This window comes from Drosophila ficusphila, unplaced genomic scaffold (assembly GCF_018152265.1).
Source record: "Drosophila ficusphila isolate 14025-0441.05 unplaced genomic scaffold, ASM1815226v1 contig_791, whole genome shotgun sequence".
Classification (NCBI taxonomy): Eukaryota; Metazoa; Arthropoda; class Insecta; order Diptera; family Drosophilidae; genus Drosophila; species Drosophila ficusphila.
Genome location: NW_025064737.1, coordinates 1,780,383 through 1,806,891, shown reverse-complemented (window position 1 = coordinate 1,806,891; position 26,509 = coordinate 1,780,383). Strand labels below are relative to the sequence as shown.

The following is a 26,509-nucleotide window of genomic DNA, read 5'->3' as shown; positions in this document are numbered from 1 at the left end:
CACTACCCAATGCGAAAAGTGAAAACTCCGAGTCGAGACTTCAAAGCATTGTTTTCTAATTAAAATGGCCATGCCTCAATGGGCTTAGCAGCACGTGTTGTGCTCCCTGGAGCGTTTATCCCTGGAGCGTTTATCTTCGATCTGCCAATGAGACCCCCGCTCTTGCTCCGTGAAAATTTACATAAGTGGGAGCTGGGAACTGGGAAGTGGCCAGTGGTTGGTCTCCCCACCAAATCCGGTTACGCCTCACGGATTACCCTTCCGAATAAGTACACAGCAACAAAATTTAACTGTAATTAAATTCAACAAGTGTATAAGAGCATTTTTAGCTCGAGTGTATTTCAGTAAAATACTGTTAAGCAGGCGGAATGCAATAAGTGCCCTAAAGTTTTTTAAATCAAAATAGCCATTTAAAAACAACATTCACTAAAAGCAAAGCAAATAACTCAATTAACACAATTAAATAAACCTGAAGTGGATGAAGTACCTATACTCAAGTGATTGTAAGTGGTCAGAATACACATTTTACTAATAAATTACAAAATAAATATGAATCAAATAAGTGCTTTTATAAGTATCCATGTGAAAGGGTATTTGATTTAATACGATCGAAATTACAATATGCAAAGGAAATGTACTCCAAATGTTCATAAAGCTTACAAAATACTAAAAAATTAATAATTAATAATTAAAAATTTATTTATAAATATAAAGTGAAAAACACTTATCAACTTGTCCGTTTCTTTTTGTGTGTGTGGTAGGTAAAAGTCTTGAATGTGAAAAGCTATCTGGGGGATCAACTGGGCGCTTGACCGCAAGCAAAAGCCGCAGCACTTTTCGGCGAAAGGCCGTAAAATCGCTCAACCAGAGAGCGCCATAAATTGTCGAATGGGCCGTAGAATTTGGTCTACTAAGATCTGGAAACACTTAGCTTCTCGCAGTTCGATTCTTGACGGCGTGCGGAGTGCGTGTGTGAAGTGGGAAAGCCAACCCAAGGATCCACAAGCGAAAATCGAATCAAAATGTGGCAGCGACAGGTGTTGGTGCTCAGCATTTGTGGGCTCGTAACAATGAAAGCCGCAAGGAGCAGCGCAAGTCGGTTTAATGGCGCCACTTCCGCCGGCAGCCAAAAGCCGCAACTGAAGCTGGAGATGAATGCATGGCAGCCCTTCACCCAGCACAACAATTGGCTCATCCTCCAGGCAACAGCGCCCAGTTCAATGCAGCCGGGGCGGGTGGAGCGGCAGGAGATTCGGGAGGAGATCCGGGAAAGGCGCAAGGAGTCGGAACGACTTCCTGTCAATTTCTACGCCTACAACCATCGATACAACGAGAGCTTCCCATCGGCGGGCGGAAATTACAAACCGGCTCCTCCCAGCGATCCAGCCAGCTACGTTTTGGCCATCAGCCAGCAGATGCGACGGGGCCAACTCGTACGCCAGCTGCCAAATGCTGAGGAAGCCGAGCCGGAAGTTCACGAGGCGGCTGCGACTATAACCCATGCGACTAATGCTGATGATTACGATGATGACGATGCCGATGATGACGAAAGCGACAACGAAATCCTTCCCAAGGCAGGTGGAGCCGGAGGAAAGGCGTCGCTCCGGGGAATCGAGTCCTACTTGGCGCCCTTTGAACGGGCCCTGGTAAAAGTGAGCAACTTCTGCGACGCCCTGAGGAGCGTGATTAGCGACGAGGCAGGTGGGTAATTTCGCAGACGTTCCCTAAATTGCTAGTAATAATCAGGAATTTGGTTTGCCCATAAAATTTGATTACCACGAATTTTGATTTTTCATTTCAAATTCTCCGTAACAAAATGTTTCCTTTGAAATTGAAATTTATTCATTTTGGTTTTCTACTTTATTGAAACTGAAATTAAAAAGCACAAAGCATTCCATACTTTATTTTATTAAGTAAAGCATTTCGTACAATGCAATTAATTAATATATCAAAATGAAGACCCGTGATAAGCAGATTTGAAATATGTTTTTGTATAATAATTTTTGGTCAGTAAGCCTTTTATTAAGTTTTTTACGAATTTACTCGAACCTACTTATGCCCTTATTTTTAATTCCGTATTGATTAGGTATTTAACTAGACTTTTCAATAAATTTCTGTGGTCGTGAGCGTATCGCTGCCATGACCTCGAGGCACCTGCGACTGACCACTTAATTACCCGGCTAACTAGAGTTTCTGCTCTTCACTTGCAGATGGGGAAGGCTCAAATAAATTGGATGCCACCACGAGCGGGGTGGCGGCAACCACAGCTCCACCTGGAACGACATCAAAGGACCTCCTGGTTCAAGGTCGCGCCCAACGTCTGGTTACGGAATCTGAGGGCCGCAAGCTTAAGAAGCTGAAGAAGAAGATCCAGAAGTTGCTGCTCCCCCTGCTGATTGCCTACAAGCTGAAGTTCCTCACCCTCATCCCGGTGCTCATCGGCGGACTCACGCTGCTCGTGGGCACCACCGGTCTGGCCGGATTCTTCTTCGCTCTCTTTACGGCCGTAATGAGCCTAAAGACCTCCGCGGGTGGCCATGCCAGCAAGTCGCTCGTCTTGAAGAAACTCTGATGAGTGCGGATTTAAGCCCATTCAGATTTAGCTTTTAGATTCAGGGTAGCCAGTTAGCTGGTTGTGCAGTCAGCCAGCATTGATTTGTCTGGTCGCTGGCTATAATAAGCGACGTCGATTTTCCGCGATTGCGACGACGAGCCCTTGAGTGAAATGAAGTATGTACATAACAGCAAAGTCGTCCAAAAACGATAAGAAAATGTTGCTCATTTGCCCAACCGAATTTTAGATACCCTGATTCAGTTACATATCTTAAGTTAAGTTAGTATTACGCTGTAAAGGTAACCACAACATATTTATTATTCAGTCAAAATAAGTACAATTTTTTATCTTAAAATTTGAGATCTTAAAATTTGAATTAAAGAATGTTGACAATTTTTATATTACATAAAATTAATATTTAAAATTGTTATACATTTAAATTGGTACTTCAAATGTCGCTATTAAATCCCATTGTAGTATTTTTTTTATATATCCTGATTTTTAACGTACATTTTGGTTTGAGAAAACTAAATTCTGACCATACATTATGGAATTTGTTTGCGGTTCTGGCTTTTAGTAGTTATTGTAATATTCATAGAATTATTCTCACTTTTTCTAAAAACTGGGCCTCTCGTTGTAAGCAAATATGTTCCAAGGGTATATAAAAAATTCCAAGACATTAAGAGAAATAATTTAATAAAGTTCTATGTAAGCACTGTTGCAAAAGGAATTTTTAATTAACACAAACACGTCCGATATCCCCGAAAATACCTTTGAAGGGCAGCCTATAGTTTCAGCAGCAACCGGATGCCAAATAAAAGTACGGCTGGCACCCGGGCACCGATAAATTCCGCAGTCACTCTGCAGTTGGTAAAGTCGGGGTTTTGGGCATGAAAAGTGACGACAGCAAAGCGTTAACGAATGTCGACTGCTGACTGCGATTAGTTCCGAGGCACGCGTGTGCATTTGAATGTGTTTGAACGCCCTGTGAATATATAGCACGCACATAAAGCCAAAGTTACATATGTGCGGTCCAACAAGATAAGTCCATTTGTCTCGTCTGGGCCACACCTAATTCAGTTTGGACGTTATTTAATTTCCCGGCGAATATACTCCCATCAAGCAGACTTGTGTAATTGTAGAAGCCGACATCGTTTGGCACCTTAATATTGGTGAAATTTAATTAATCCTATTTCTGTATACGTTTCAGGCCATCAGCCACGGGGCATAGCGAAAATTAACATAAAGTTAGCCGAGTTTACGAAAAGCCTTTACATTGAACTCAAAATGTTTGCAGGGTCATTCATATTGACGGAAATTTTATTAATGTGTTTTTAACAACATTTACATTCGTTTTTCCCTGGACATTCATATTTAATTAAAATCAGTGACAGCAGTTGGTGCATATTTAATTGGAAGTTGATGTCCAATTAATAAAGCAAACGTTGATGTCTTAATTAAAGGCCTACCAAAATATTACTAAAAACCAGGCCAATTATAATTTTACTGTTATTGAGTTAAAAATCTTTCTTAAAATGTTTGGACTTATTTTGGTGGTGTATTTTTATAAAACTTTGCTTCTGTGAAAGTCAGGAAACAGTTGTTGAAAAAAACTTTAACTAATAAAATCGTATTTATTTCTATACCTGAGAACAAAACAATCTATTTTTTCAGCCATTTAAAACTAAACAAAGATAAACGCTTTACCACTTGTTTCTAAGGGTAATAGAAATTTCAAATAGGGTGAAACCTCTGTGAGTGACGTGGAGCATATTCCCGAAAAGCTTTTCCTTGCAAGCACAGCTAAGAAATGGAAAAACGTGGCAGCTAAACAAAAAGGGCAAGTGAACCGAAACGGACCAAGTAAAATGCCTCGAAACGATAATGAAGAGTTTTTACTTGTTGATGGTCGGAGCAATTGACCCCCGAGAAGAGTGGTGCGCACAACCCAGTAACAACCACAAACAGAGCCACAGTTACAGTGAAACGTCTGCGGTGAGCCGTTCATTAAGGCAGGGAAAATTTAATGTGTCCGTTCACGCTCAAGTAAAACTGAATCGGCGGAACAAAACAAAATCAGCGAAAACAAGGTAGAACACTTGGGAAAAGCAGAATCATAAATCAAGAGTGAATTATTCAGCGAAGAACTTTTCCTGCTTTGAATGGTACCTTGAAAATTATAATATCCACACTCCAAAGCATTTATTTAAAAGTACATATATTTTTACAAGGACTTAGTGTCGTCATTTACACAAGGACACAACATACAAGACAATTATTAATCGAGGACATTTTAAAACATGTTTGTTATGGGGATTAATCTTCAGAATAAAATCACCCCTGATTAATCCATTTATCTTATATATATAAATCTCCTGTCACGATGTTTGTCCGCGATAGACTCCTAAACTACTTAACCGATGTTAAATTAAATTGGCATACCATGAGCAGTCTGGTCCAACTTGAGAGATAGGATAGCTTAGATCTTTAATTAAAGTCGCAATTTTATTTTATTGCTAATTATTTGTTTATAATTAATTGAAAGTCACAATTATCTGGTAACTCCAAAAGAATCTAATAGATGTCGATACTTTTCGATTAGATTGAGTAAGTAAACAATAGATGGCACTGCTATGAACAATTTTGATAGAAAATACGTAGATTCTGGGACTGAAGTTCGTAGGTTTGCAAGAAAGGCTTGAAGTACGTAGATCTACGTAAAAAGACGTAGAGTTGGCAACCCTGCTGCTATGGTAAACCGACAATAGCCTGATTACCACGTGTTATAGAGGTTAAGGTATAAATTAAATTTATTTTGTAGTAAACGAAATAGAGTGAAATTCAATTATTTCTACTTTTTTAATTTTTGGTGTTAGCATAGCCAACCACGTACGTAGACCGAAGTGTAAATCAAATTCAAATTATAGGGACGATAATACAGTGAAATCATTCCTGCTTTTTAGTTATCTGTGCTTCATTATTCAAAATTCTATAGATATAAAAAATATACATGTAGGTATTGTCACATAATTATAATAATAAATTAAAATTCCGCTGAAAAAATCTAATCCGTCCGTGCTTTTCTCATGGGCAACTATATGTTGCATGTTCACGTGTTGGAAAACCGTCAAATCTATTTGTGTTAGCTAAAGACAGGTTAACCAGAAATATTGTACACCGATTAGTGCTAAATTAAATTTAAATTGAAAATATTTATAGTTTAAAATAATAAATATTAGAGACTTAAGACTATCTACCTTACCTACCGTTCTTCTTAAATTGTATACTTCAATGTAATATAACAATAACTTTAGCTACAGCAACGCGTGGCCGGGTCTGCTAGTATACTATATGTTTTTCTATGTAAGAAAATTTAAAACACTTTTTTTATTACCTAATAAAATAAGAACTTAGAACTTTAGTTTCTGTGTAAAAAAGAAGCGATAGCGGTACAGAGTGGCCATCAATTGGCCAAGAATACACAGATACCCAATTGAATTGGAGTGCAGCGGAGTGCAACGATGAAAGTGCCCCATTACCAGCAGTCTGCGATATTCGCCCACTTTTGCTCAGTCGTCTGAGAACAGTGCAACGGAATAAACATGCTCAAGAGTTCGATCCCAATTACTATTTGCCACCTTGTCTGGCTGGTGTCCTTCGGTGCAACCTACAGCCTTCCGCCGGTGGTGCAGATGGGTGGTGCAATCGTGGCTGCCGTGGAGCAAGACGCCGAGCAGGAAGCCGCCCACGAGGAGCGGCAACAAGTGGAACGGGAGTGGCTGGCCTTGGCCGAGACCCAATTCCAAAGCCTGATCAACGACGATCTGAGCCCGGAGGAGGTGAACAATATGCTGGAGAGCTGGGCAGCCGAAGGTGGGTTTGTACGAATTTATTGGTCGATATTTGTCAGGGAATGTATTTGAATCTGTCTGCCAACATTTTTATTCAAAATGACTCAAATAATTATTTAAACCTCAGAAAGTAACTGATCACACTTTCATTTTGAAATTAGTTGAGATAATGTGTTCCAAGGTGTATAAGTGATACATATAGCTTCAAAAGCTTATAACCGACTGAAAAAAATATTTATTACTGAGTCGACTTAAAATCAAAACTACAAAAAAAGTGTAATACCAATTAAAAATTTTACAGCAACAATAAAACGTTAGTCTGATTTGACCTAATTTCTATACTTATTATAATATAACTTTTCTTTGTTTCACAGGACGCGGAAGACACAAAAAGCAAAAAAAGCTAATGAAAATGGTCTATCCCTTACTGGCTGCCGCAGCTTTAGCTAAGTTAGTACTGTTGCCCTTGGTCTTGAAGTGGCTAACAGCACTTTCGACCTCTTCGTTCGTTATGAGTAAAATCGCATTGGCCATATCTGGAATATTGGCGCTGAGGTGGATATTGTCCGGAGGAAATGTGCGCGATCGCCTGGAAATAGTTCACTCTCATGCTCCATCAATAAAAGGATTGCATGGTGTGGATATCACGTCCAGTGGAAGCAGTTGGATGCCAGTTCGACAGTCCTTTATTCCCGTGGGACTATCCAAGGATCAAAATTTTGACAACTTGTATAAACCCTTTTTATAGGAAAAGCAACAAATAGAGTAAGAAAGAGTGCTTGGGATAGACATTTGAACACAAAAACATATTTGCATTAAAAAGTATAATTTACCAATTCGTTTTAAAAGTTAATATCTGTTGATCTGTTCGTTCAGGTGAATTTATGTAATTAACAATCAAGTGTAAATATGAAATCATATCACATTAACCATCTTCACAAATATAGCTTTTCCGGCACTGTGTTAGCCAATAGACAAATAAGGTCTCGTAACTCCCAGCTTCATCAACGATTAATTAGCACATGAGTCGGCCGACTTTGACGGTGTTACGTAGCCGACCTGTTGACGATTTTGGCCGTGTGCACGCGGCGCAAAAATTAACAGCACTGCGGTTCCGTTATGCATAAAACGGTTTATTGCGCATGCGCACCGTCGGCCAGCCCTCAAATCCCCATCAAAAATCCCAAGCAATCGACCAGTGACCACAGGCCGGAGCCAAGACATTGGAAGCGGCACTTCCGCAAGTACCTGTTGCAACAGACGCCGACAAACGACCGCCTGGCTTATGTAAAGAGCACGACCGAAAGCCAAAGTCAACGAACAGGTTGTCACCAATCAATCAGCACGCTGCAGCGCAGACATGCGGTCAACATCTTGGGTGGTTCGAAGTGATTAATTGACGCTGCTGCAGATCAGATCCAAAAGAATGGCATATTATAAATACTACAATAAATTGTTATACAATATTGTTGTCAATAATTTTAAAATACAATAAATCAGCCTAATAAATAACCTTTTTGAATAATACTAATAAAGAACAACAAGGTGATTTTAAAATATACAAAGTAAACGTTCCTATTTGAAAGAAATAAATTAATTTAAAAAGTCTTATTTTTCTTGTCATGTGTTATTTTTAGAAAGTGTTAATGAACGATTTTAACCACATTTTATAAAAAGGATATTTGAATATATAAATAACACATATTTATATTTTAGACTCTTAAAATGATCTAAGCTCTTATAACAAAAAATCAAGTGAATTGGTACATTTCTTACTCCCTATTTAACACGGTCTAAGTTTTTGTAGGATTCAAATTAATCATTGTTTTGTAAAATATTTTTATAAACAAGTCATTTTTGTTTACTACGCTAAAATATCTTGCCAAAAGAAGGCCTCGAATATTATAGGCAAGTGCACCATGGTTCGCTGAATTGATGTTAGCAGCCTACGCAAATCGCGCCTCCATTTCCGCGCCCCAAGTGAAAGTTGTGGGGCGCCAAAAGTAAAGAGACAATTGCAAGTGTGGCAGGGCGGGGCGGCAGCTACAGATACATCTGCAGCCCCAAGATACAAAATACAAGATCCGAGACTCAAGACCCAAGACCCAACACCGAACACCCAAGACTTAGGTATGCGCATGCCTGTCGCGTATCTAACAGATCGATCAACAACAGGGCGTATCTTTCTTTCTAAGTGAGACGTTGAAAGTGAAGTTGAGCCCCGAGCCGGGCAATTAAAGTGGGGAAAGGGACAGGCGAAGGGAAACCCACCGAGGCGGCCTTTGTCATCGCATCTCTGGCTTTGGCTATTAACAACATTCTCAGCTCCGCTGACTGCGCAATGTTTGCGGCTCTCACGAGATTACTTAACCAGGCCATTTAGCATAGACACCGCTTTGTATTTGTTGTCTGCGCATTTGTGTCATCAATTTCACTTTCTTTCGGTCCCGGGCAGATGGGGTTAAATAAAGCGATGATGCTTAGGCCAGGCTAAGAGTGATCCCTCAGGCGCCCTTAATCATATTGTTTCACCTGGCTCAAAGGAAGGAAAGCAGGAAATCATGTTGAGTCTTGGGAAATGCCATTTAAAATACCTTTTCAGGATGAAATAATCAGCATTTATTTTGCTCAAATGCAAATTTATCTTAAGGGCAATTAGGCTTGATTGTTCTTATCTTAAGAAGAGTTGAATGAAAGATGCCTAGATATAAATATATATTTAGCGAAATTCTGACAGTAATATATTTTATATTTATATTTAAAAACTACTTAAAAACAACCAAAAATTTTTATGATGAATATCTTACTTAACTAGGGGAATAAAATTTCCAGACCTTTAAGGTACCTAACATTTGGCAAAATACTTTATCACCCTCTCCAAGGGTATAAATAATAGATATTCATCCCAAGCCAGCACTTGCACCAGCTCTCGGGCAAAGTGAATTGAATTTGTTTTGGCTTTGAACCGGAGTATGCCCTCGAGTCAATTTCTATGAATTTTTTAAATGCAAATAACTAGCACCGACCCAAAACACCTCCGAGCCAAAAAAAGTTCGTTTTGTATATCCGCTCAATGCATGGAAAACGCTTCGAGTTGGCGCTGCACTTTCTCAGTCGAGCGACAATGACGGAGACGACCACGCACAATATTGACATTTCATATTTGCACAAATGAAAAGAAAATCAATTTCACCTGCTGGTATTTCTGCGTTTAACCCAAAAGAGCTTTAAAAGATACAAATTGGCTGTGGCTGTGGTATTTTTGTGTTCGCAAATGGGGGTGAATTATTTTTGTTACGCATCTCCTCGAATTCGGGATGGATTTTCGGTCAGAAGAATAAAATTACCTCTCACAGATATTTTTCATTCAATATGGGGTAGTGTTATTTTAATTCGGTAAAAAAATGTTATCCTTAACATAACAACTTTAAACTTAAATTTAATCTGCTTTACTGAAAAGCAGTTTACTGTAAGAATGCTTTGAGATTTTTTAAAGAATTTGGGAACAATGCTCTCGTTCAAGGCTGTAGATTTAAGCCAAGGAACGGCTGACAATTCCAACTATTTGCACTTTTGGCATTTGACTCAAACGAAATAAATTTCTTTTCCTCACCCCAGAAGAGTTCTGTGAACATGTTACCCGCTTCTTGGATTATTTATGTCTTCCCCACTGTGTTGGAATTTCAGTAATGCCGTTGGCATTCCGATGGCTGATATTCGATGAAAACCCACACAAATGGGTCAGTAGAACGCATGCTATCCAAAAATACAAAAACAGAGCCCGCAAAGCCTCGAAATTCGACTGCGAATTGAGCAGGCTAATTCAAAAAGCAAACGCACATGGAACCGAAAGAGAGCTCGACCATCCGGCCAACCTGCCACACCCACATGACCAGAGTAGGAGGAAAGTGAGCTATCGATTTATGGCAACTTGTTGCCGGCTAATTGAGCGACGGCCAGCAACAAATCGCAAACCGAAAAGCGCACAAATGAATCGGAGCTAATTGACTTTGTGTAAATAATAAATGCCCACCAGGCAGCTGTCAGAAACGCATTAAATAGGGGGCAGCGGGGGAGAAAAATCTTGGGAAAGGTTATAATAGAAAATAATACCACACTGAAAAAAATCAAATAAATAAATACAAATACATTTTCCATATATGTAAATTATTTTGGATAAAGGATTTAAATATTGCAAAAATATATTCTTTAAAAGTTTTTACTTACTTATTATCTCATTTTATTTATTTATTTTATCAAGTGCTAAGCCCACTATTCACAGAGCTATTTATGTTACAAACGATTAATGCCTAAGTGTAATTATGTGTAATTCTTTCCTTTTTTATGTAATTTATTCATTATTTTCTTCAGTGCAACTTTGACAGTTCTCGCAGCCAGAAACCGAAAAACCGCAACCAAGAAAAGAGAAATTGTTTATTGATTGGCATTTAGAAATTTTGTTTGATTTGACAGTTAGGCGGGTAATAAAACCCGACACGTTATTGGCTGCGCGTTGGAGGTCCCCAGACATTTATCCGTCCAACCATCCGGTTTAGCACTGCGCACTGCAGATTGCAAAATTCACGCGAACGTTACATAACTTTCACTCACGAAAACGATGACGCGAATCGTATGAATGAATGAAGGCGAAAAAGTGGATCGCGTATGAGCCAAGCAAATGGTATGCGGTTTATCATCCGAGGTCCCAAATATCATCATCTCCATCATCGTGAATGGAGCGCCGCAATGCAATCCGGAGTCCGCGGAACTATGCAAATTGACGAAGCAAGTGAATCACTGGGCGAAATATGCTCCATAAGGCATGCCTAGCACACTTTCTTTTTTCTTGGCCGCTTTTCGGCCGCTTTACGCGGCTAAAACAATAACCGAAAATAAAGGCGCGTCACTCATACGCAGCGTGTGACAAGCCGACGCCCGCGGCTGCTTTGCCCAGCAACAATCAGCCGGCAATAACAATAACAATAAGCAAGACAACAAAACAACAAAACAGCACTAGCAACAAAAACACAAACAACAACATTGAGGGCAGGCAACATTTAGTGTCGCATTTCGTTGTAATATAAATGAAAGTGAGTGAGGCAGTTGTTTTTTTTTTTATACTTTTTGCTGCCTCCGTTGAATGGACTGCCTTTAATAAGCTGCTGCGGGACAATAAAAATACAAATTTTGTTGCTGCCAAAAATTGAAGTTGTTTCGATTTTATAGAGATCTTTTGTCAGAAAGGCGAGATTTTACGATGCAATGCCAAGCAGAGAAACTCGGCTAGCAACATAAACCCCACAATGCAGGCCGTGATAACAGAACGTGACTGGGAAAATCATCGGTGGCTGGATGTCTGAATGGATGAATCATAAAGTTCACACTGCCGTTTGATAGACTTGTAAAAATGTCTCAGGTCGCGAGAGAAACTATTTTGCCGGGGAATTGAGTGCAGATCCAATGGAATGATAGGCAGCAATTGTGGGTTGTTTGCAGAATTTTAAAAGAGATATGTGAATTCTGCCAGAAAGTTCCCACACTTATCTTCAGAACAAAATAGATTTTGTTGCAAAATATACACAATTTTTTATTCTATCAATGCTTGTTTATTAGGAGTAATAGCTTAGAAATGTGTTTAACTGAAAGTTGGTAAAACGAACTAGCTTTAATTACAAGTTTGCAAGTCCTTTTATATTATATATATTAGTTAGAATACTTTTTTGTTTATACAGTTTTTTCCTAACTAAATTTAATAGCAACTCGATTAAGTAAAAGATGGACGTAAATTCTTCTTTGATCTACGCACTTCACACGGCAAAAACAAAATATTTATTGCTTCAATTCAGCAGGTTATATAAATGCCGGAAAAGGCTTCTCATTCACCTCCACCTACTTTGTCCACTTAACTTTCAATTATTACCAAATAGTCACATTCGCCGCACAGTCCAGTTCATCATCGAAGTGCTAAACACTATTTCACCATATCCCAACAGTAACAACAAAAACCACGGCAAATAAAACTGACCCATTTATGCTGAAGAAAGAAAAAACACATTTTTGCGTTCATAAACGGGCTGCGTGAAATATACGGCAACCGGATCGGTTAAGAAGCGTCAATAAATTAGCAAATATGTGACTTGGGTATTGCGAGAGTCGGATGAAAGCTGAACGTGAAGGCGGGGGCAAACTCGGCCTCAGACCTCTGGCAAATACACCAGCCACAGCCTCTTTGAGGGCGTGTGTGTTTCGGGCCTAGAGCACCTACACAGAAAGAAAATAGGTTATTCTAGTTTATACAACAAAAAGAAAAACCCATAACTGCTATTGCTGCAACGATTGTTAGTTCAATTTAGTTTTTTGATTATTTTAGCACCAATTCCGTTTCTTGACATTTAATTTGTGTAGTTTAATATTGAAAATATTATATTATATTATATTAATTGTCATTTGAATTGCGTTTCTTGGTATTCTACAAACTGTTTGTCATTATTTCGGACAATTAGTTCGACTAGGTTAAATCTTATATGAAAGATTATTTGTTGCCCAAGAACAGATTTTAAACTTTTTATAATAATAATATTTCGAGCTTGCTTCTATTTTATTATACAATTTTACAAAAATAAAATAAATAGTACATTATTTATTCGGAGAGACAATTAAATGACAGATATATACCTCGATTTAATTTTAAATAAATAGTATGGCTTGGTAAGAATATTGAGCTAAAATACTTTCATCCTCATTGGTGTAAAGTCTTTAACATTCTCGTAGTTAATTGTAACTATTTGCATTCTTTTAGGAAACAGGGCCTTTACGAGAAGGGCTCCAAGAAATTAGTCTTTAGGTAGTTTGAGGTAATGCCTCGAACACAGTGGTGAGGTAAGTCACCGGCGATATCTGATTTTGCGCTGTGCAGACCTTAGCCAATGATGCAGATTGTTTACCCAAGGGCGCCCCTTTTCGCCCAATGGCCAAGTCCAAGTACAAGTTTCTCTCTCCGCGACGTTAACGTTGACGGATGACGACTGCGTTGGAGCGGCGCTGCCGAAAAAAAGCAGCCCGAAATGAACATGTTCATTTAACAAACAAGTTGACTTTATTTCCCCGCCGTTCTCTAGATTTATGCGGCTGTGGCTGTGGCTGCGACTGCGTCTGCGTGTGCGACTCTTTTGGGCCCGGTCTCCGATTTGGAGTGCGCTCTTTTCGCGTCTTGGCCGTAGCTTCCGCCGCCGTCTCTCGCCGGCTTTTATTTAATTTACTTTTAAATTGTTTTGTAATGCGCACCGACTGCGACGCCGGCTGAGCGTCGGCACTCAGCCGAGGGCCCAATATATAAGGCTAGATGTCCGGAGACGCATACATCAAACTCATCTCAGCGCTCCCTAAGAGAAGCAGCAGCAGCCGATCAGCTTTACAGCCAGGATTAACCGCGAATTAACCCAAAATGAAAGTGTTTGCCATCGCTTGTGTGACCCTCTTGGCGGCCAGCAGCGCCTTCGCCGCCCCCAGTGTCCAAGACAACCGCGTCGAGGGCGACAATACCCTGGGCCGTGCCGCCAGGTACCTGGGCGCCTGTCTGGAGAGCGACGACATGGCCACCTGCCTGGCCGTCAAGGGCATCACCGCCCTCAACCGCGCCGCCAGGAGCAACAACATCGAGCTGGCCAGCGGAGTCACCTTCCAGAGGTGTGTGTTTGTTTACAGTGAAAGTGCCTAGTTCCTCAAACGAAATCAGAAACAGAATCGAAAAAGGAAAACAATAACGAAATCGAAATCAGAACGTGCCTTACCAAATCTCCGAGCTCCAAAGCGTGTTAGTTCAAGTGGTTGCATCACAGAGTCGCATAAGAAAGTTAGTCGAAAAGAAATTAAGACATCATCCGCATCTAGATGAAAGCTGTCCAAGTGGGTTAGATTATGAAATATAGAAATGTTGCCCAAGTTCAAAGAGATCATTTCAAAGCGATTCCGAGTAAAGAGTTCCTTAATATATTGTAGGATCAATTATGTCTTTCTAAATAATTTATAATGTTTCTGAGGTCCTTAAAAAAAACTTACATATTTACCCTGTGAAGTAAAAAAAAGTCTATAAGCTATCCAGTACCTAATGTTATGCAGTAATGTTATGAATATTACAAAACTCATACATTAGGAAAAAAGCTTTAAAATAGCTCTGTTAATTAATGCTAAAATAGTGCTAGCCTCTCAGTATTATTTTGAAATCAATTTCAAAGGTTAAGGGCAGTAGATAAATTAGCACTATTATGATAAGCTGCAAGGAAATCGTTCAAATTAACTGAACTTGTTGAAGGTTTTACATTTACAATGTACCTTTAATTTAAGAGTTATTTCCCATATTAAAACATAAATTACCTAACCTATTACAGAGATCCCGCCAGTCCCGTTCCCCGCACTGGAAAATCCCTGAGCGAGCAGGACGTCTACGCCGAGCTGCCCCAAAACGCCGATGAACGAACTGGTCGTTTGGTGGACCTGGCCATCTCCAGCGCCACCGACTTCCTGAGCAGCCACAACCTGGAGTTTAAGCTGCCCGCCGAGACCACCCAGCAGGTGGCTCGTGCCCTCGATGAAGGTGCGTTTGGTGCTTTAAACCCATAAACAGCATGTATAATTAACATGACAACCTTTTTTAGGCCGTGGCAAGATCAAGAAGATGCTGGGACCCTTGGCTCTGGCCATTGGCGCCAAGCTGTTCGCAGTCATCCCCCTGGTGCTCGGCTTCCTGGCCCTGCTGACCTTCAAGGCCGTGATCGTGGCCAAGCTGGCCTTCTTTCTGGCCATCCTCGTCGGCGGCTCCCGTCTGCTGGGCGGCTTCGGCAACAAGTTCGGCGGCAGCTCCTACGGCGGTGGCTACAGCTCGAACGCCTGGTCCGCTCCCGCCAGCGCCGGCTGGAGCTCGGGAGCCTCCTCGGCCTACCCCTACGCCCGCAGCATTGGGGATGAGTCCGAGGCCCAGCAGTTGGCCTACGCCGGCCAGCAGCAGCAGTAATTTGGCTTAAAGAGCTAACCAGCTTTTAATGCCACAGATGTGCCTTCGTTTTGAAACCTTTAGCCCGTAGTAATTTATTCGAAATGTAATTAACTAATTTATTGACGCACAACGCGCACAGCAACAGCAACAACATAGTCATGTCGAATGTTTGAATAAAACCAAGAGTATTGCACCCGAACAAATCCGTGAATCCACGCACGTGTTTACCTGTGGGCCGAGACTTTCCCAGGGCTTAATTGAAACGCTGGCAGACCCAAAAACAAATATCTGGAACTTTGCTGGCCGGGCGGCAACAAGTTTGCGGCTGGCAATTAAAACTTGTGGCAGGTTCTGTTGCTGCACGCCGAGAAATGAAATACAGAGAGTACAAAGAACAACTGATAAGCTGGGGAATCAGTTTTTGGCAAGTTTGTGGCCCTGCTCATAATTGGAGTTTCTAGTGGACATGTGACGGCCGCTTGGCATGTTAATTGTTTACCAGAAACTTTCTACTTATGCTCATAAAAGTGTCACTTTGCGATTGGAAAGAGATATATGTGCGTGGAGTGCCACAATTCAGCTTTCTTTCGGAGGCAGATTTAGAAGCAATTGAAATAGAAAACGACCGAGCGAGCGAACGACCGAACGAACGAACGCCACTTGTCAGGGGGAGAATGAAATCGAAAGCGTTGAAAGCGCCGGAGAGCAACTAACTGGGCCAAATGGTGCATTAAGTCACCACCGGCGGGGCATACCAAATACGGGCGGGTCTCGCAGATCCACCGGCGCAGATCCATTCGAACCCAACTGGAGTGGGGAGGAACAGCCGGCCAAGAATCTGGCACAGGCGAGTCGAACACGTCGCCCGCGACTCCATTGAATGCCAATTAGGACCCGGCTAACGGCGGGCACCCGAAATCGGGCCAATTGCTTATATAAAATATATACAAAAATCATATTCAGCCGGCCGATTGCCACTTGCCAGGCGGCCACTTCCCTTTCGTTGACATCGCGACGTGCGTGGAAATATGGTCAAGAAATTGCCGGCCAGGTAGCATACGCATATGCTTTGCATAAATTGTTTTTGGTTTTTGGTTTTTCTGTATTGTTATTGTTATTGCATTGCCGTACGGTGCGTTTTGGCCTGCCGCGCGATTTCTAGCCACAAAATTGGTCAATCGACGTCGAATCGAAATTGTATAAAACGCGGGGGCAGTGCATTCAATTAACCACAAAGCGATTCCCGTTCACCCAGGCAGCACTCACCAGCCCCAGGCAGCCGTCCCAAGGATTATAACCCACCCAGAGTCGAGAACCCCCCAAGTGAAACCCAAAATGTGCGCGAAATTCGTATGTGTAGTGCTGCTGGCCAGCCTTGTGTGCGGCTCCTTGGCCCTTCCCTCGCAGGACAGCAGCGAGCGGGATCTGGTCAACATGCTGAACCGTTTGGATGGCGAGGAGTCCGTCGCACTCTTCGGCGGCCTCAGGATCGACCGCTCGGAGACCGGCCGCAGCTTCGGTGCCGCCAAGGCCGTCGAGTCCTTCGAGGACCGCGCCGAGCGCTACCTGGAGACCCACGAGCTGAACCTGTCCTTCTCCGGCGATGAGCAGGAGGAGAACTCCGAGAACGAGTACACCGGACGCGCCATGGAGGGTGAGTGGTCTACACTTTCTCCAGAACTAAAATTCCCCTGAGGAATAATTTCAAAAGTGCTTTGGTGATACTTTTTTTACTTCGCGACATTTGTATTTTGTTTTCATCAAAATTGAAGGTTTAAAGATTGTTTAGCCTTTTTGAACAAGTTTCAATTTCAATTTCAAAAACAAAACAATTATAATATTTGTGTAAAACAATTATTTACTTGTCATGTTCCCCAAATGATAAACCTATTTAGATTGATTTAACAAGCAAACATAAAAATCTACCGATAAAAAAAGAGTACAATTATCCCAAAAGGTATTTGAGCTATCTTAAACTAAACTTCTTAGGACATAAAAGCATAATTCAGTATCACATATTATTATGAAACACAAAATACCTGCAAGCGAATTCCACTCCAACTTTAACGACTTCCTTTTTTAAGCCTTATCACCACTTGAACTTTTCCACAAAAGGCGAAATATGCTAAGGTCCACTCGACTGTGCACAAAGCCAACTGCCAAAAGCAAAACTACTTGCATACTTGGATGCTCTGGTCGAAAGCAATGTGAAAGCTTTCACTCGGCTGCCAAGCGTTGAATACTTTTTGGAGCACTGCTAAATTCCCCGCTTTCTCTTTGCTTTCTCCCCATACAAAAAAAAAAGAGTCCCGCAGCAAGCGCATGAAGAAGATGCTGCTGCCCCTTCTTTTGGCCCTGAAACTGAAGAAGGCCGTCGTCGTCAAGATTCTGTTCACCATCATCAAGTTCATCTCGCTGAAGGCTCTGGCCATCTCCTTCCTGGCTCTCATTCTGGCTGGTAAGTTTGTGTGAAACGAGCTTAAGAAAGACACCATTAAACTGGTTTTCCCTGCAGGTGCCACCTTCTTCAAGGATCTGCTGGCCAAGAAGAAGGAACACATCACCACCGCCTACATCACCGGAAGTCCCCTGAACGCCGACATCGTGCACTCCGACTGGAGCCGCAATGGTCAGGCTGGAGCCGCCGATCTGGCCTACAACCACTATGGCCTGGCCCAGCCCTTCTAAGCCCAAAACCACCAAGCGATCCATCCATCCCGCGCTGCACTAGAATGCATCTTTCACCCGCTACTTCTTACCCTACCAAAGCTTCACCTCTCTTCACTCTCCTCCCACCTTCCTCATTTCCACAAACTATCCCTCTAAGACTTCCCTGAAGAATGGCCTAATTCGTAGTCAATAATTATTTAGTTACATTTAGTTAGTTAGCTGCGACATACCAAAAAAGAAAACCACAAAAAAAGAGAACAATCGAAACGGTCCACGACTCTTGGCTAGCTCAAGGACAATGCTTAAGGATACTAAAGTCAATCATGATTGCGCCATATTTATTGCACATTTTCACAACCCACATCTCTCTTGGCGGTTGTAAATGTCACTCAGGTTCACAGAAAACAACGAAGATTATGCCTGCTAAAGAGCTTACTTACTAAGTATTTATTCAGATAACTTAAAGCAATTGAATAAAAATGATTCACCAAATGCAAAAAAAAACATTGGTTAATATTTTCAAGCTAACAAAAATATCAGAATTTGGGTCATATCAAACGAAAAAGCATCGATTCACAAATATTTGCGAGCTATGCTTTTTGATTTGTATAGAACGAAAATATTGGACAGAGATAAATGACGAACAACCAAACTGATTTATGGTTTCATTCTGTTGACACAACTAACATAAATCAAATCATAAAGCAAGCTGGAACAAACTAACAAAGCATAGATGAACTGAAATTTAAATGCGTCTATTAGTTTTGTTTTTTAACACTTTCCATAGACCCACAATAAAATCTAGCCAAATTCAATTAGCAAATTTAATTGGCAGGCTTAGGCCGACAGGCTTTCTCTGCGCGAACTTCCTAATTGCTTTTTAATCAAATGTTGGTATAAAACTCCCAATCCATGTGGCCAAAATTCAGCAGATACAAAATGAACAGCTTAAGTAACAAACTCTTCGGGTGCCAGATTAAATTCGCCCTTATTGTTGGCCTCTTGGTTTCCTTGGCCTGGACTCTTCCTGTCGACGAGGAAAAAACCTCCTTGACAGCCAAGGATGATGCAGTGAACACCGAAAAGTTCATTGAAGCGGCTCCAGTGGTGGAGGTGTCGGAAAATCTTGGACAGCTTCGATTCCCGCCTTTCAATAACAATAATAATGGAACTGGATTCTTTGAAAGGTTCGGGGAGAAATTCCGAAATAAGTGGAGTTCCACTACAACAACAACTACCACTACGACTACAACAACACAAGCTCCCTCTGGAAAGTAAAAATAACATCAGCTTTATCAGCTGTCATCCATATTATTATTTATTCAAATTTAACTTCGTTTTTTCTTAAATAAAAATACATCAATGTAACTTTTAAAATAAGAATACATTTTGCGCAGAAAGGGGTGTAACTTTTGGCTTCAATCAGAATAAACAATTATTTTATTTCTCTTAAACTTTTCCCATCTATTTTAAACTGGTTCAGTATAAAGTCATGTTGTCTGGGACTAAGCAAATTTCAACTTAATCAACAACAACTCATTTTTGCCATCTTTTTACAATACACATTTACCAAATATGTTTTTAAAATTTGGCTTTTTGGAATTATATACAATATTTAATTAATATAAAATTCACAGGCTTGTTATCAAGGCTCCATAAATCAAAATTGTGGATAGGGGCTATCAATATTAATTTGAGTATATTAAATACAAGTTACGAAAATAAACACCCCCACATTTTTTGCCCAAGACGCCTGACTGGAAATGGGCAAAAATCAAAAGGCGACCAACAAATTGGTCATTAGCACTGCATGTAATCTGAATATTAAGCAGGCAAGTCTCGTCGTGGAAAGATATATTACCTCATGGGCAAAACGAGCAAAGAAAGTAGCGAAACGAAGCTGGGCCAGACACAAATGAAAACGTAGTAATAATTAACAATGAATTGTTAGTTAGTCCCAGTTAGGCAGGCAAAATGTTGGATCTTAATTTATGGAGGTCCGAGGCACGCGACTTTTATCCGGCACTCTTAATTACCTGGATGCAAGAGTCTGGGAGAGTTGGGTTTTCTCGACTTGGCTCTCGGGGAATTCATTGGCTGGAACTTTTTGGTGACAGAATTAGCCGCCCGTTTCGCAAGACTGACCTTAGCGCTGCGGCAGAGGAAAGCGAAAGTGCCGCCCAGTTGGACGCAGCTGACTGACGCTGGGAAGAATTTCGACCACAAATCGTTTGGGTAATTAGAAAAGCACAAGGGCCCCAGTGCGGAGTCCGGCGGCTTTGGTGAAAGGGAAATGGGAATGGAAGCGGTGGCAGCGGGTATAAAAGCTAAAGCCATAAAATTGAGACGTTGCAGTCGCTCTTACGTTCCCCAAGGCATTAGATAGCTAAGATGTTGTTGACCAAGACCCTGGAGTATCTGTTTTACCTGGCCCTATTCGCCTTCATGTGCAAGTACGCCCAGGCGGCCAGCGTCCAATCCACGGAAGCACCTGTAGTTCCAACGCAAACAATAAGAAAACCCCAAAGAGCTGAAAACCTTCTAAGCGGATGTGAGGCGTCTTCGTTCAGTTGGATGTGCCTTAAGATCGAGTTTGTCAAGATCATGGAGAAACTAGCGGAACAGGAGGAACTTAATGTTCTGCCCGGCGTCAGTGTGGTCAAGGATGAGAATGCCACGGAACTCAAGACTTCCGAGCTAATGGCAGGTAAGTTCGGAAAAACCAAAATACCAAAGATTCTTTAGTTTTTCAAGATAAAAACATTCCTCTTTAATTACTTTCTTATTTTTGGAGCATCAAGAAAACCAAACATTTTTTCGGAATTTTATAAAAATCAAAATCATTTTGTCAATAACCTTCCCATTTTTTATTTAAATTTTATTTTATATTTTGCATTGCATTTCAACCAGTTATTTTTACTCGGACCATCATTTTGGATACTTTTTCATTGTACTAACCATTCCACTAGCAATATAAAGGATTTACCGCTTACGTTAATTTTAGAGAACAAAGGATAATTTAATTTGCATAAATCTGGACTCTTATCTTTCCCATCGTGTTTAACCATTTTCATTTTTGCAGAAGTGGCCCGTAGCTACCCCAGCGACCCGAGCACTCGCCTCAACGGATACATCGTGGCCAAGCTGGAGAACCTGCTGAAAACGCGCTTCCTCCGATTTCGCCTGCTGGATGACAAGTCCCTTGTAGAGGGTCGCAAGCACAAGTTCGGCAAGAAAGGAGGCTTGGAGGCGCTGGTGGCAGCCGGAGTTATGATGAAGGGCATGCTGATGGCCATGGGCTTCGGGGCCATCGCTCTGATGGCCGGAAAGGCCCTGATGACAGCCCTGATGGCCTTGACACTGTCTGGAGTTTTGGGCCTCAAGAGCTTGGCCGGTGGCGGTGGAAAGTCTACCACCTACGAGATAGTGGCTAAGCCCATTTACACCTCTAGTCACTCCCATTCGGTTACCCACGAGGATGGAGGTCACGGAGGTCACAGTCCCCACTTTGCCGCTGGAGGCGGTGGCGGAGGTACCGCCAGTGGATTTGGATATGGAGGCTATGCCAGGTCCCTAAAAGTTGACCAGTCAGCAAACAAAATCCAATAACTCTGGACCAGAGAAGACTAACGGAATATCTCATAATTTATTTATTTATTTATTTTTACTTTAATAACGCAATATAAGCATATTTACAGCAGCTTATTGCGTTTTTAGTTTTTTTTGGCTTGATTAGGTAATCTTGGGTTGAACAATAGAACGAAGTTATGCCACCAAATTAGTTGACCACTTAACAACATTTTTAGGCGCACGATTTTCGGCGCCCTTAGGGTGTTTCCATCAGCCAGCGAAAACCCAAAATATTTAATAGGCCTAAAATTAAACTGAATTTAAATTTTACTTTCAAACATTGATAAGTTTTATAGTAAAAATTAATCACCTGCTGCTTGTGTCAATCTTGTTTCTAGTCCTTAAATGTGTCAAACCAATTTGGCTAATTTTCTTGTTTACTTGGCAGTTGAAGTTCTGTGTGCAAAGTATCCGTAAACAAAAAGAATGTCAATTCCATTATTATTAGTTTAAAGGCAGAAATTGATAAGAATTGTTAAAGGCACGTAATCTAAAAACATCAAGTTATTTATGCGAAAAAAAATTATCCGAGCATGTAAGCGAGACCAAAAAAATTGCTTGTATGATGATGCGATAAATAAATGTCGTGCGTGCAAACACGCAAATCTTACAAGAAAGACTATCATATCTAGAGTAGAACTAAAAGAAGTATTGGGTTGGCAAGAAAGTCATGTCGTTTTTTTTTCAATATTTTCAAAGATGATTTATTTATATCAGGACTTTTAATTAATCAATTATGTATTGGCCGTTTTGTTCGACCACTCATGACCATCTCTCGGGCAGCTGCATAATTCCGCGCTCGAAGAACTTTTGGTCTTTTCCAGCAAAGAATCGAGACAAGTGGTTTTCGACAGCCTCATCCGAATCAAAGTTTTTACCATTCAAAGAGTTTTGAAGAGAGCGAAACAAATGGTAATCTGAATGTGCTAAGTCCGGACTGTAAGGTGGATGTGGTAGCACTTCCCAATTCAGCTCCGTTAATTTTTTGCCGAGTGACCAAAGATGTGTGGGGCCTAGCGTTGTCATGATGAAAGACTATACCCTTGCGATTAGCTAGTACCGGCTCCTTTTCTTTAATTTTTTCCGCCAAATTGAATAGCTGGCGACAGTACACATCTGAATTGATGGTTTCTTTCCGTCCCAGCAGCTCAAAGTGCACTACACCCTTCCAATTCCACCAAACAGACAGCATAACTTTCCCCTGATGGATATCGGCCTTTGATGTGGCTTGGGCTGGCTCATCTTTCTTGCTCCATGATCTTTTTCGTTGGGTATTATTGTAAACAACCCACTTTTCGTCGCCAGTAATAATCCGCTTCAAAAAAGGATCGTTTTTATTCCGTTGCAGCAGAGAATAGCAGATGTTGATACGCTTAGTTAGATGAATTTCCTTTAAGTTATGCGGAACCCAAACATCGAGCTTGCTTACGTAGCCAAGTTTCTTCAAATGGTTTTCAACCGTTGTATGCGACAACTTTGAGCTTCTCTGACATCTCCCGCGTTGAATAACGCCGGTTTTCAGCCAGCAAAGCCTGAATTTGTCCGTCAAAAACGGCCGATGGTCCTCCATGTTTAATTTGCTATAGCTTCCACAAATGTTATCGAATAATTACCAAATTGTCGTCGATAGTACCTAAGACGATAAGCTTTAAAACGATACTAAAAAGTGTGACCCTGGTGCTCGATTAGTCGCAAATAAATTAGATTAAAAACGATTACTAAAAAAAACGACATTACTTTCTTGCCAACCCAATACAATAAGGCCTTTATGATATTCATTTCTAATTTGAAATTGTCCTCCGATCCGGGTCGTTACGACATACAGTTTCAGCGAAATAGCTTTAAAACTTTAAACCAGTTTATAGAAAAAAAAACGCCTAAAGTGTAAATGTCTAGATCGACTCAGATGGTGAAGAAATCTAGGGTGACGCCTTTACTGCGTTGCAAATAATATTTATATTATAAAAAGTAAATGAATATTTCAGATATTTCAGCTGTCACTAGATGGCAAAAATGTTTAACTTACTTAGTTACAAACTCACAATTTACCACGATAAGTATGTGCTTTCGCATTTCACTCCCATTCTGAACATTAAAACTCATAACAAAAAATAAAAAAGAATCAGCCATAAAAAATTAGTGATAAATATTCCCTCAATTAGCGATTGGTTTAACCTACTTTCTAAGAGAAGCACATTTTGTGGTATAAAAGCGAGGTAAGCCTTAAATTTGTTAGTTAGAGTGACAACAGCATGGGTGCGATTTATATTGGTATGTTCGGCAAACGCATTTGTCTAAAAATTTCTATACTTATACTACATTTGTTTCAGTATATTTCACTGTTTTACTATGCCTGGACACACACTTTGGTCAAGCACAAGCAGATCAGCTCCAAAGCATCAAAACATCACTTAATGTGGTTCAACCAACTTTGGAAGAAGCTATTAAATCGAATCTTCCAATTCCCATTCTGATGAGTATTAAAAGTCCTCTAAATCAGTTCAAAACGCAACCCCTTTTTGATGAATTAGAGAATGAAGTAATTAAAGCAAACATAAATGATAAAAAGAGCACGATTTCTCTTGGAGTTTCCCTGAACGATGATGATTTAGAACCTCGCTTGCATCACGGCCATAAAAAGTTTTTTGGAAAGTGGCGACGAAAGAAAACAACAACTGCACCTGTTACGACCGAAGACCCAAACACAAAGACAACTACAACAAGTAGTCTACCCACATCAACAGCTATTCCAACGTCTACGAATCCCACAACAACTTCCACTGCAATTCCGCCATCAACAATGTCAACTACAGAAGCAATAACAACCTCCACTGCAGTTCAGACATCAACATCAACGACGCCTACAGAAACCCCAACTACGTCCACTGCACTTCCGACACCAACAACAGGTACAACAGGAGCGACAACCTCTACTGCAGTTCCGACAATATCAACAACTACTACTGAAGCCGGAACAACCTCCACTGCAAGTCCGACGACAACAACGACGACTACAGAACCTACAACAACGACGACCACAGAAGCGACAACCTCCACTGCAGTTTCTACACCAACAACAACTACAACGGAAATGACAACCACCACAACAACGTCGACCACAGAGGCAACAACCTCCACTGCAGTTGCGACATCAGCAACAACTACTACCGAAGCCACAACAACCTCCACTGCAAGTCCGACGACAACAACGACGACTACAGAACCTACAACAACGACGACCACAGAAGCGACAACCTCCACTGCAGTTTCTACACCAACAACAACTACAACGGAAATGACAACCACCACAACAACGTCGACCACAGAGGCAACAACCTCCACTGCAGTTGCGACATCAGCAACAACTACTACCGAAGCCACAACAACCTCCACTGCAAGTCCGACGACAACAACGACGACTACAGAACCTACAACAACGACGACCACAGAAGCGACAACCTCCACTGCAGTTTCTACACCAACAACAACTACAACGGAAATGACAACCACCACAACAACGTCGACCACAGAGGCAACAACCTCCACTGCAGTTGCGACATCGCCAACAACTACTACCGAAGCCACAACAACCTCCACTGCAAGTCCGACGACAACAACGACGACTACAGAACCTACAACAACGACGACCACAGAAGCGACAACCTCCACTGCAGTTTCTACACCAACAACAACTACAACGGAAATGACAACCACCACAACAACGTCGACCACAGAGGCAACAACCTCCACTGCAGTTGCGACATCAGCAACAACTACTACCGAAGCCACAACAACCTCCACTGCAAGTCCGACGACAACAACGACGACTACAGAACCTACAACAACGACGACCACAGAAGCGACAACCTCCACTGCAGTTTCTACACCAACAACAACTACAACGGAAATGACAACCACCACAACAACGTCGACCACAGAGGCAACAACCTCCACTGCAGTTGCGACATCGCCAACAACTACTACCGAAGCCACAACAACCTCCACTGCAAGTCCGACGACAACAACGACGACTACAGAACCTACAACAACGACGAACACAGAAGCGACAACCTCCACTGCAGTTTCTACACCAACAACAACTACAACGGAAATGACAACCACCACAACAACGTCGACCACAGAGGCAACAACCTCCACTGCAGTTGCGACATCAGCAACAACTACTACCGAAGCCACAACAACCTCCACTGCAAGTCCGACGACAACAACGACGACTACAGAACCTACAACAACGACGACCACAGAAGCGACAACCTCCACTGCAGTTTCTACACCAACAACAACTACAACGGAAATGACAACCACCACAACAACGTCGACCACAGAGGCAACAACCTCCACTGCAGTTGCGACATCGCCAACAACTACTACCGAAGCCACAACAACCTCCACTGCAAGTCCGACGACAACAACGACGACTACAGAACCTACAACAACGACGACCACAGAAGCGACAACCTCCACTGCAGTTTCTACACCAACAACAACTACAACGGAAATGACAACCACCACAACAACGTCGACCACAGAGGCAACAACCTCCACTGCAGTTGCGACATCAGCAACAACTTCTACAGAAACACCAACAACCTCCACTGCACTTCCATGTCAACAAGACTGTGATGATCAATGAAATTAGCGAAATTGTTTTATAATACTGCTAAGAGGGAAACAACCAACACAAACAAGACATTTAAGTTAATATTATAACTAATTCTTAACCTGGAAACACTAAAGAAGAGATTATAAATTCCGGAAAATAAATTTTTTTCGATCGACCTGCGTTAAGAG

The 26,509-nt window shown here is 41.4% G+C and overlaps 7 protein-coding genes across 7 annotated transcripts; all 7 read left to right on the top strand.

Annotated features, from left to right (window-relative positions):
* Positions 1-960: 960 nt before the first annotated feature.
* Positions 961-3,093, top strand: LOC108091760. Its single transcript, XM_017191104.1, has 2 exons — positions 961-1,701; positions 2,211-3,093. The coding sequence occupies exons 1-2, from the start codon at positions 1,023-1,025 to the stop codon at positions 2,570-2,572; spliced, it is 1,041 nt and encodes a 346-aa protein (XP_017046593.1). The 5' UTR covers positions 961-1,022; the 3' UTR covers positions 2,573-3,093.
* A 2,522-nt stretch (positions 3,094-5,615) lies between these two features.
* Positions 5,616-7,207, top strand: LOC108091752. The gene is made up of 3 exons (XM_017191097.1): positions 5,616-5,917; positions 5,977-6,427; positions 6,780-7,207. Exons 2-3 carry the CDS (start codon positions 6,157-6,159, stop codon positions 7,151-7,153), a joined length of 645 nt encoding a protein of 214 aa, XP_017046586.1. The 5' UTR covers positions 5,616-5,917; positions 5,977-6,156; the 3' UTR covers positions 7,154-7,207.
* A 6,559-nt stretch (positions 7,208-13,766) lies between these two features.
* Positions 13,767-15,596, top strand: LOC108091737. Its single transcript, XM_017191081.2, has 3 exons — positions 13,767-14,091; positions 14,793-14,998; positions 15,060-15,596. Exons 1-3 carry the CDS (start codon positions 13,850-13,852, stop codon positions 15,413-15,415), a joined length of 804 nt encoding a protein of 267 aa, XP_017046570.1. The 5' UTR covers positions 13,767-13,849; the 3' UTR covers positions 15,416-15,596.
* Positions 15,597-16,622: 1,026 nt separating this feature from the next.
* On the top strand, positions 16,623-18,571 carry LOC108091836. The gene is made up of 3 exons (XM_017191216.2): positions 16,623-17,051; positions 17,703-17,855; positions 17,913-18,571. The coding sequence occupies exons 1-3, from the start codon at positions 16,733-16,735 to the stop codon at positions 18,083-18,085; spliced, it is 645 nt and encodes a 214-aa protein (XP_017046705.1). The 5' UTR covers positions 16,623-16,732; the 3' UTR covers positions 18,086-18,571.
* A 96-nt stretch (positions 18,572-18,667) lies between these two features.
* Positions 18,668-19,439, top strand: LOC122320739. The gene has a single exon (XM_043209033.1). The coding sequence runs from the start codon at positions 18,980-18,982 to the stop codon at positions 19,343-19,345; it is 366 nt and encodes a 121-aa protein (XP_043064968.1). The 5' UTR covers positions 18,668-18,979; the 3' UTR covers positions 19,346-19,439.
* Positions 19,440-20,431: 992 nt separating this feature from the next.
* Positions 20,432-22,013, top strand: LOC108091762. Its single transcript, XM_017191107.1, has 2 exons — positions 20,432-20,774; positions 21,150-22,013. Exons 1-2 carry the CDS (start codon positions 20,459-20,461, stop codon positions 21,674-21,676), a joined length of 843 nt encoding a protein of 280 aa, XP_017046596.1. The 5' UTR covers positions 20,432-20,458; the 3' UTR covers positions 21,677-22,013.
* A 2,218-nt stretch (positions 22,014-24,231) lies between these two features.
* LOC122320769 (probable serine/threonine-protein kinase clkA) lies at positions 24,232-26,351 on the top strand. Its single transcript, XM_043209210.1, has 4 exons — positions 24,232-24,236; positions 24,442-24,606; positions 24,667-25,778; positions 25,840-26,351. Exons 1-4 carry the CDS (start codon positions 24,232-24,234, stop codon positions 26,349-26,351), a joined length of 1,794 nt encoding a protein of 597 aa, XP_043065145.1.
* The last annotated feature ends 158 nt before the right edge of the window (positions 26,352-26,509 follow it).

What these genes read in the sequence shown, in the direction of transcription:
- LOC108091760 (XM_017191104.1), top strand. Translation starts at nt 1,023, where the DNA reads ATGTGGCAGCGACAGGTGTTGGTGCTCAGCATTTGTGGGCTCGTAACA. An exon ending in CGTGATTAGCGACGAGGCAG is followed by an intron (nt 1,702 to 2,210) that starts GTGGGTAATTTC and finishes CTTCACTTGCAG; the next exon opens with ATGGGGAAGGCTCAAATAAA.
- LOC108091752 (XM_017191097.1), top strand. Translation starts at nt 6,157, where the DNA reads ATGCTCAAGAGTTCGATCCCAATTACTATTTGCCACCTTGTCTGGCTG. An exon ending in GGAGAGCTGGGCAGCCGAAG is followed by an intron (nt 6,428 to 6,779) that starts GTGGGTTTGTAC and finishes TTTGTTTCACAG; the next exon opens with GACGCGGAAGACACAAAAAG.
- LOC108091762 (XM_017191107.1), top strand. Translation starts at nt 20,459, where the DNA reads ATGTTGTTGACCAAGACCCTGGAGTATCTGTTTTACCTGGCCCTATTC. An exon ending in GACTTCCGAGCTAATGGCAG is followed by an intron (nt 20,775 to 21,149) that starts GTAAGTTCGGAA and finishes TCATTTTTGCAG; the next exon opens with AAGTGGCCCGTAGCTACCCC.
- LOC122320739 (XM_043209033.1), top strand. Translation starts at nt 18,980, where the DNA reads ATGTGGCCAAAATTCAGCAGATACAAAATGAACAGCTTAAGTAACAAA.
- LOC108091836 (XM_017191216.2), top strand. Translation starts at nt 16,733, where the DNA reads ATGTGCGCGAAATTCGTATGTGTAGTGCTGCTGGCCAGCCTTGTGTGC. An exon ending in CACCGGACGCGCCATGGAGG is followed by an intron (nt 17,052 to 17,702) that starts GTGAGTGGTCTA and finishes CAAAAAAAAAAG; the next exon opens with AGTCCCGCAGCAAGCGCATG. An exon ending in CCTGGCTCTCATTCTGGCTG is followed by an intron (nt 17,856 to 17,912) that starts GTAAGTTTGTGT and finishes TTTTCCCTGCAG; the next exon opens with GTGCCACCTTCTTCAAGGAT.
- LOC108091737 (XM_017191081.2), top strand. Translation starts at nt 13,850, where the DNA reads ATGAAAGTGTTTGCCATCGCTTGTGTGACCCTCTTGGCGGCCAGCAGC. An exon ending in AGCGGAGTCACCTTCCAGAG is followed by an intron (nt 14,092 to 14,792) that starts GTGTGTGTTTGT and finishes AACCTATTACAG; the next exon opens with AGATCCCGCCAGTCCCGTTC. An exon ending in GGCTCGTGCCCTCGATGAAG is followed by an intron (nt 14,999 to 15,059) that starts GTGCGTTTGGTG and finishes AACCTTTTTTAG; the next exon opens with GCCGTGGCAAGATCAAGAAG.
- LOC122320769 (XM_043209210.1), top strand. An exon ending in ACTTCCGACACCAACAACAG is followed by an intron (nt 24,607 to 24,666) that starts GTACAACAGGAG and finishes CTACTACTGAAG; the next exon opens with CCGGAACAACCTCCACTGCA. An exon ending in AAGCGACAACCTCCACTGCA is followed by an intron (nt 25,779 to 25,839) that starts GTTTCTACACCA and finishes CGTCGACCACAG; the next exon opens with AGGCAACAACCTCCACTGCA.